Raw genomic sequence first — 9515 nt, 5'->3', positions numbered from 1 at the left:
CGCGAGTAGTTTTAAATGACTTTTTTTCCTTTAGAAATTTAATTTTGCTGTCAGACTGTTTTAAACACGGGAAACATGCGCCACTTTACAGGCATACTATAGACACCCCCCAGGTACGAAATTTAAAGGAATATTACACTTTTATTGTTTCACGTTAAGCATTATTAAAATCAATGCTCCCGAAAAAACAGACATTTTTAAAACTTTTTTGCATTGATATATGTCCCCTGGGGCAGGACCCAGGTCCCCAAACACTTTTTAAGACAATACCATGAATATAAGCCTTTAAAATTAGCACTTTTGATTTTTCATGTTCATGTCCCATAGACTTTAACGGTGTTCGAACAAATGTTTTGCCTTTTAGCATGTTCTGGTGCGAACCGAACGGGGGGGGGGGGGGGGGGGGGGGGGGGGGGGGGGGGGGGGGGTGTGTGGGGTGGGGGCCCCATCCTATCCAGCAGTAAGAAGTAATGTATGGCACAACTTACAGAATGCAGTGACTAGAAGTATGGTTAGGGATAAACCGTGCAGACCTCCTCATAATATTGGTGGTGGAATGTTTGCTTACCCATCCTTATCCGACCATCAGACAAGTCCTGTCCTGTCAGACCTCAACTGTGATGGTCTCTTGTCCACAGAGGAGTTAAAGGGTTTGTTAACCCATAAAACTAAAACACTTCCAGACGCTAGAGCAGAGCACACTGTACCTGTCTTATAGAAAAACTAGTGCTGTAAGTACCTATTTAGAGCTGTCCTCAGGCCAGTCATGAGACTCATGGCCGCTGTATAGCTTCAATGGATGAACACTACAGGAGGGGCCGTGATCTCCCTTTGATGTCAGCTGGGGAGATCACATGGCCGCTCAGCCTCTCCTGCAGTAGCCATGGAAACCGGCCGAGAGTCACGCGACCGGCCTGAAGATAGCACTAAAAAACGGTATTTACAATGCTCGTTTTCCTAAAAGAATAATGCAGTGTGCTCTGCCAGGATACGAAAGAGTTGCTGGCAGTGAGCAAAAACAATTTTAGTTTACTAGAAGCGGTGGGGGGCGGGGGCAGAGACGGGGACACAGACACGAGCTGACATGCAGGAGGGAGTGGGTGGGTGGGGGGGGGGGGGTAGAGCAGAGGGGACAGCAGTGTATGACGGAGGGCCGCAATCAGACCACTGTGATCAGGGCAGAGCTGCCCTGATTTTCATGGTCTGTTTAGAGAGGGGATACAGGAAGTGCCAGATTCAGGGTTTTTTTTTTTTTATAGTTTAGAGGGGGGCAAATTACACAGCACAAGCACTGCACTGTTTAATCTGCTTTAAGGGTGTTTTTGTTGGGTTAACAAACACTTGAAATACATTGTGAGAATGCATAGAATTAACTATTTAAACACGCCATCAAAAGCTGAACAGAAAAGGATTAGAAAATTTGAACAAAATAGTGAAAATGTGTAAACAGCACATTTACCTACTGGTCCCATCTGGCAATGAGGAGAAATCACCTGGGCTATTCAAAAGATGTACGATTTCTAGTTCAATTATAGTGACAATATTGAAGCTGTTTTTTTTGTGTTTTTTTTTCCCCCCAGGAAGAACTGCACCCGAGAAGGTAACACTGCACCACCAATCCAGACATATAAAGGGCTAGCTGAAAAACCCGAGCAATAAGATGATATCATACACAAGAATGAAATTGCCTTATTTTCTACTGATGTGTAATACCTTTTGAGCAAAATGTGGGATTAATACCAAAAAGAAATAAATATGAATGTGCATAAATTTATCTTGGAGCAGGATTTGTACCAATTATTTTAAAACAATTCAAACCTGCCTAAAGTTACCAAATTCCATCCTGGACTGTGAACCACTAGGAATTTTCGCTAGTCTGCTTTCTGATGAAAGACCTTGCAACAGTTCTCAGATTTTTGGTTATATTCTGCAGATTACATATTTTGTGATACTGTTATGTACTGTACATGCTGCCAAAAGATACAAAATCTGGCTAGTCAGCCAGTTTTACCAATTAATTTGAAGCAGAACTTTTGTAGACATTCATACATTTCTAGATAAAAGATTATTGCCTTTCATTCACAATGCGCTAAAGCATATTTACAGTGATTGACAAGTTTGCAGCAGCCTGGAACCACCCAACTTTGTTTTATCATTGTCGATTTTAACCTCAATTTCATGTTGACATTTCAAATACCATACTTACTAGCAGAAAACAGAATCTTCTCTGGCTCTGAAGCCAGGAGGCTGTCCGCATTATTTGTTTCAATGTCATCATTTGATAATCCACTGTCTTCCTCATTGTCTAAGGACTCTATAGTTTCTTCAAGAAACATCAAGCATTCTCTCTCTTCAGCAGAAAGATGATCATATCCTTCTCCACTCTAAAAGACCAAAGGCAAAAATCTAAATAACAGCAGTTCTTGGTTTGTAAATGCATAAAACTTGTATCAGTAAGGTGCAGGGTTGCTAAGCTCTTAATGGTATAGCACTGGAAGATAAATTATATACTGTATGCCATATGCCCTTTCGTTGTAAATTGCATATGTCTTTCTAAGATTATATTCCCTGGTTATACAAACGTTCCACCTTAAATTATTTGCATTTTAAATGTTTTATGATGCATTGTACATTTGTAGCTAGAATATTGTTGGCAGGGAATTAGTCTAATTAGTAGTGCATTGGTACCATTTCCCACCGGTGGCATCCATCTAGAGTTAGCTTTTTGAAGCATGTTGCAATTTTGTGTCCTATATACAGTAAATGCTGCTCCATACCTCCCAACTGTCCATGAATTGAGAAGACTGTCCCTCTTTTGGAACCAAATCTCTCTATCCCTCCCCACGTAAGAATCTCTAAAAATGTATTATTAAACTATTTAAATTGTTTAAAAGTGTTTTACCGTGCTAAACTTTTTATATAACAACATTTCAATTATTTAATTTGTGGTTTTGAAAAGCCAAAATAAAGTGATAAAAAAAAGTAGTTATAAAAAAATTGGATTAAACCAGTCATTTTTGTGCATTAATCCTCATGGGCCACGTTACTGGAGGCATGGCAGGGGAATGTCATCTGCCTATATGCTTCGCGCTATATGTCCTCCCATCCCACAAAGTTGGAAGGTATGCTGCTCTAATTACTAAATAGGAGTGATAGGTTTGCTTTTCCTTAACCGATAGGATGCATACACAGTCAGTTCGTGTGATTAGCATGTCATATGTGAATACATGTACTATCAAGCAATTCCTGTCTTGAAATGTTAAAGGACTAGCTTTTCCCACAACTTAATAAAGACAGACTATTTCATTTTTCAGCAAGATGGAGCACCGCCATATTGGCACAACCAAGTTCGCCGGTTTCTAAATGAAACATTGCTTTAACGTTGGATAGGTCACATGGGTGGGACTCCAAGACTTAGCACTACACTCTTGGCTCCCAAGATCACCAGACATTACACCCTGTGACTTTTTCTTGTGGGGATATGTAAACAACGGGTTTATGTTCCACCATTACCCACTGACTTGAATAAGCTCAAAAACAGAAACACGACTGCAGTAACTTCTGTGGAAGAAGACACCATATGTCGGCACATCTGAGACCTGCTCTTCTATACATCATTGTTGCATTCTGTGAGTGATCGCTGTCAGGTGCCTGCCGTGGCTTGTTGTGAATTGCCGAACTTTAACCATCTCAATACAGTGCACTTTCACCCCCTTCCTGCCCAGGCCATTTTTCAGATTTCAGCGCTGTCACACTTTGAATGACAACTGCGCGATCATGCAACACTGTACCCGAATTAAATTTTTATTATTTTTTCACCACAAATAGAGCTTTCTTTTAGTGGTATTTGATCACCTCTGTGGTCTTTATTTTTTGCGCTATAAACAAAAGAGCGACAATTTTGAAAAAAAAAAACACTATTTTTTACTTTTTGCTATAATAAATATCCAATTTTTTTTTAAAACAAATTTTTTCCTTATCTGCAATTTTTATCGTGGCTGCAATATTGTGGCGGACATATCGGACACTTTTGACACATTTTTGGGACCATTCACATTTATACAGCGATCCGTGCTATAAAAATGCATTGATTACTGTATAAATGTGACTGGCAGGGAAGGGGTTAACACTAGGGGGTGATCAAGGGGTTAATTATGTGGCTAGGGAGTGTTTCTAACTGAAGGGGGAGGGGACTCACAAGGGGAGGAGACCGATCGGTGTTGCTCTATACTGAGAACACACATCGGTCTCCTCTCTGACAGGACGTGGATCTGTGTGTTTACACACACAGATCCACGATCCACGATCCTGCCGTGTTACCGGGCAATCGCGGGTGCCCGGCGGACATCGCGGCCGCCGGGCACGCGCATCGGGTGCCCAGTGATACGGCGGGCGCGTACGATTGCCACCGGCGGCGCTCGCGCGCCCCCCAGGTGGGAAGGCGAGGGCGTCATATGACGCCCTCCCAGAATGAGAGCCACGCCGCCTGGCTGTCATATGACAGCCGGCGGGCGGCAAGCGGTTAAACTTTAATACAAGTTCTGTGTTCTGCAACTGGACTCTGAGTGTTTACTGTCGCTGTGCCTCTCAACAACTGCCATTTTTATGTAGCCCCAGATAGGTACCTATGTACACATAAATATACAGTACATGTTTATATTAAGCTCAAACTATTTCATTACATAATTATCTACAATAATATACTGTATATATACTACTTTTTAAATGTCACCAAGTACAAGTGCACCAGATATACTATACTTACAAAAGTAGAGTGGTTGGAGGAGATGCTTTCAATACTGTCACAGCTACCGGTGCTGCCCACGCTGTTCAAGGCTTCCATACCTACATGCCTTGTCCAAAGTTTTCTTTCTTGCATCACCCAAACCAGAAGATTTTCGGATAAATGCCTTGATCAGTCCCAAAATAGATGCTGTAGAACAAAAAGACATCTTCCAATTACTACGCGTTAACTTCACAAATAAAGTGGTAAAAATTAAACATGTCTCGCAATATCAGATTTGTAATAAGAGGGAGGAAGGAGGGGAGGAATGGCAAAAGATGATTAAAGTAGATGCAAATCTTTTTTTTTTAAATTGTTATGTTAAATATAAGTAAAAGCACCTTGTCTGTTTTTCTTCCATCTTCATAACATGTATCAAAAGCATTCCTCCTGTCTGAGTCATGAGTGTTTTGCAAAAGGCACGTTCTATACTTCATAGAAAATGGCCACAATGTTTGTATGCTCTGATGCGGTCATGGATGTACTGCGCATGGCTCTGCAACTGGCCATGGGCGCACGGGTCCATTGGGATGTGTTCCAGTCCATAGGCATTCAGCAGTGAATAGACGTGCACCAATGCGCATGCACAGACCGCAGACACGCGCACAGTAACACAGCTTTGGCGCCCAGTGATCCTTAAAAAGGGGCCTCTTCAGAATGCATCCTTGCTGTCTGATCTGCAGCTCATCCTGTACCTGACCCTGAACCTGCATCTGCTCCAGTGTTACCCGGCTTCTCCTGACCTCGCTGCTGTCTCCAGTCCTGACCCCTTGGCTTGCCTTTGAACTGCTCTGTTTTTTTTGTTTGTTCTCCTGTTGCCAATTCTGCCTGGACTTTGACCATTCTCTGCCTGCTGCTTCTCTTTGATTGATCCGCTGCTGTGACCTTGCTTGTGTGACCCTGCTCCTGCCTGCAGTCCTGCATCCTTGTGCATCTGCCTACAAGTCCTGCATCTGCCTACAATTCCTGCATCCATGCGCACCTGCTTACAGTCCTGCATCTGTGCGCACCTGCCTGCTACTTCTCAGTGTTCCTGCATCCGCAGCAATCAAGTTTGTTCCTGTCTCTGGCAAGCGGACATCATCTCCAGTCAAGCTGACCCTGCAGGCTCTCCTACCCCGCTGTGCTCCGAGGGTCACTGTTCCCACTCCAGTGATCCCGGAACCAGAGCCATGAGAGGTATCCCTCTGCACGTCAGGCTCACCTCCAAGGTACGTGTCAGATGCAGGACTACATTACCAATAACCCTTGATGCCCAACAGCACTAGTGCAGGCATGTACAGGGGGAGGGATAGACAGGACTAAAGATTCCCCCTTTCTATCCAGACGCTCATTGGCAGCAGCAGTAGAAATTAAGGAAAGGGCGGGGTAGTAATATATACACACATAAGCACATTCACTTGTTCTCCAGACACAAAATTACACACATAGTGAGTAGTCAAAGCATAGCCAGAGACCAGTAACCGGATCAGGTAGTCAGCCAAGCCAGAGTTCAGTAACCAGAGTTCAGTAACCAGATCAGGTAATCAGCCAGGCCAGAAGTCAGGGATCCAACTAGAGGAACAGCAAGCAGGATAAGGAGCCAGAAGGGATGTCAGCAAAGCCAGTCTTTAAACAGGAACGCAGGAGATGGTTACTTGTGATGTGACCAAGGCAAAGGCAGGAATGAAGTGAGGAGATGGGACTGACTAGCAGATCCTCAACAGCTGGTTAACAGAGAGATGAGAGCTGGCAATTAGCCGACAGCTGAGTGGCCAGCTCAGAGCAGGAAGGGCTGGGCCAGCCCTGAAAGGTAGTCAAAACATAGCCAAAGTAACTGGAACGGATAGTCAGCCAAGCCAAACCACAAAGTCGGGATCAGTGTAGTGGAACAGCAAGCAGGATCTGGAGCCAGAAGGGATGTCAGCCAAGCAAGACTTTAAACATGAATGAAGGAGATAATCTCTGTGATGTTGACCAAGGAGAAGGCAGAGATCCCCTGGGCTGGACAGCTTAAGTAGGCAGGACTGACAAGCAGGATATCATCAACAGGTGAGTAGCCGTGGAGAGATAGGAGCTGGTAATTACCCGACAGCTGAGTGGCCAGCTCAGAGAAGGAAGGGCTGAACCCAGCCCTGACACGGCCAAACAGTGTCAGTGTTCTCAGCCCATAACAGGAAGTTTGCAACAGCTCGTAGTATAGGCAGAATCATGATTTTTTTTAAAGAGGAGAACTACCACAGGGCAAGGGAAAGCTATACTGCATATGATTTTATTCATATTTGACCACGCATACTGTACACATTTGAGCGTTGGGTTCTTACAAAACAGCATTGATTTGAAAGATTTTTTAACATGAAGTAACTTTTTTCCCCTTCACCTGCATCAAGATAACCATAAGGATCACATATCCATATAGTCTTTAAATGCATTGCTAATATATACAGTGACATAACTAAGACAAAGCGACATATAAATGAGGGAGGTAAGCCGACTGCATATCCTCGCATGACCAAATGCACACATTAAGAATCTCCCGATTATTGAATTATGAGAAAAACTTCAAGCCTAAAAAAATTTAGATTATGCCACACCAATAAAATATGAAAAAGTAGTGATTGAAGAACTAAACATTCAATTCTAATAGGAGCCAAATGAAATCCAATGCTGTAAGACCATTGAGATTTCATCGAACAATGAAGAGACTACAAGAATAGAATTAAAAAAAAAAAAACAAACAAAAAAACACACACACACACACACACACACACACACACACACACCACTTAAAATACATAAAACAAGGTTATAGAAAAAATATGCAAATGTATCAGAGATACGACAGGACAAATTTACACATATGCAATCATACAGACTAGATACATAACTCTGGCCACAGAGTGAAACCTAATTTCAACTATTAGCAGTCAAGAGACCTGCACCTTCAGATTAAGCTTGCTCTTTTGAATTGGAGCAAAACAAGAACTGAAGTAAAAGGGGTAAAATTTAAAACATGGAGTTGTAGATTTTAGCCAATGGCAGAATACAGGAAGCACTATTGAACAAGTGATTAGTGGTGCCAATATTTTAGGCATAGTTAACGCCTCATCTGGTCATAAGATTATCAGAAATTGATAACTATGGGCAATATTAGGTCACACAAGGGAGTACAGAGGTTGGAGACGGTAAAGGAAGACGCAGAAGGAGTGAACAGACTGAAAATATTCAATGTATAAAAAAAAAAAAAAAATAAAATAAAATTTAGTCAGTTTTATATTTCATATGGCATACAAATGTAAGCTATAAAAAATTAGATGATTATACGTTCCCTTCCCAAAAGAGAGTGGTTACATGATGTCCTTCCTAAACAATCTGTATCACATGGAAATAATAGAACAAAGCTTCCTTGAAGAACATCATTAACAGCCTAATAAAGTCAAACAACGTGACCGACAACCGCCGCAAATGTCTGTACATGAAAGTGTTGATCATTCCCTTTCCTATTAAACAATAGAAACAAACCCCCAAGCATGCATTACATACTTTCAGCCAAGTAAGGAGAGGATACAGTGGGGCAAAAAAGTATTTAGTCAGCCACCAATTGTGCAAGTTCTCATAGTTAAAAAGATGAGAGAGGCCTGTAATTGTCATCATAGGTATACCTCAACTATGAGACACAAAATGTAGAAACAAATCCAGACAGACAATCACATTGTCTGATTTTTGAAAGAATTTATTTGCAAATTATGGTGGAAAATAAGTATTTGGTCACCTACAAACAAGCAAGATTTCTGGCTCTCACAGACCTGTATCTTCTTCTTTAAGAGGCTCCTCTGTCCTCCACTCATTATCTGTATTATTGGCACCTGTTTGAACTTGTTATCAGTATAAGAGACACCTGTCCACAACCTCAAACAGTCACACTCCAAACTCCACTATGGTGAAGACCAAAGAGCTGCCGAAGGACACCAGAAACAAAATTGTAGACCTGCACCAGGCTGGGAAGACTGAATCTGCAATAGGCAAGCAGCTTGGTGTGAAGAAATCAACTGTGGGAGCAATAATTAGAAAATGGAAGACATACAAGACCACTGATAATCTCCCTCGATCTGGGGCTCTGCACAAGATCTCACCCCATGGGGTCAAAATGATCACAAGGACGGTGAGCAAAAATCCCAGAACCACACGGGGGACCTAGTGAATGACCTGCAGAGAGCTGGGACCAACATAACAAAGGCTACCATCAGCAACACACTACGCCACCAGGGACTCAGATCCTGCAGTGCCAGATGTGTCCCCCTGCTTAAGCCAGTACATGTCCGGGCCTGTCTGAGGTTTGCTAGAGAGCATTTGTATGATCCAGAAGAGGATTGGGAGAATGTCATATGGTCAGATGAAACCAAAGTAGAACTGTTTGGTAGAAACACAACTCGTCGTGTTTGGAGGAAAGAGTATCCTGAGTTGCAACCAAAGAACCCCATACCTACTGTGAAGCATGGGGGTGGCAACATAATGCTTTGGGGTTGTTTCTCTGCAAAGGGAACAGGACGACTGATCCGTGTACATGAAAGAGTGAATGGGGCCATGTATCGTGAGATTTTGAGTGCAAACCTCCTCCCATCAGCAAGGGCATTGAAGATGAAACGTGGCTGGGTATTTCAGCATGACAATGATCCCAAACACACCGCCCGGGCAAAGAAGGAGTGGCTTCATAAGAAGCATTTCAAGGTCCTGGAGTGGCCTAGCCAGTCTC

At 42.7% G+C, this 9515-nt stretch overlaps 1 protein-coding gene across 1 annotated transcript in view; it reads right to left on the bottom strand.

Annotated features, from left to right (window-relative positions):
* The window catches only part of LG02H1orf116 (linkage group 02 C1orf116 homolog), a 125261-nt gene that overhangs the window by 33140 nt on the left and 82606 nt on the right, over positions 1-9515 (bottom strand). Inside the window, exons 2-3 of the mRNA XM_073615786.1 lie at positions 4766-4933; positions 2207-2384 (exon numbers count right to left, since the gene is read on the bottom strand). Coding sequence (XP_073471887.1) covers positions 2207-2384; positions 4766-4879 — 292 coding nt within the window. The 5' untranslated portion in view covers positions 4880-4933. The remainder of the gene's footprint in view (positions 1-2206; positions 2385-4765; positions 4934-9515) is intronic.

The sequence above is a fragment of the Aquarana catesbeiana genome, linkage group LG02 (genome assembly GCF_042186555.1).
Source record: "Aquarana catesbeiana isolate 2022-GZ linkage group LG02, ASM4218655v1, whole genome shotgun sequence".
Taxonomy (NCBI): Eukaryota; Metazoa; Chordata; class Amphibia; order Anura; family Ranidae; genus Aquarana; species Aquarana catesbeiana.
This window is presented reverse-complemented; position numbering and strand designations above follow the sequence as displayed.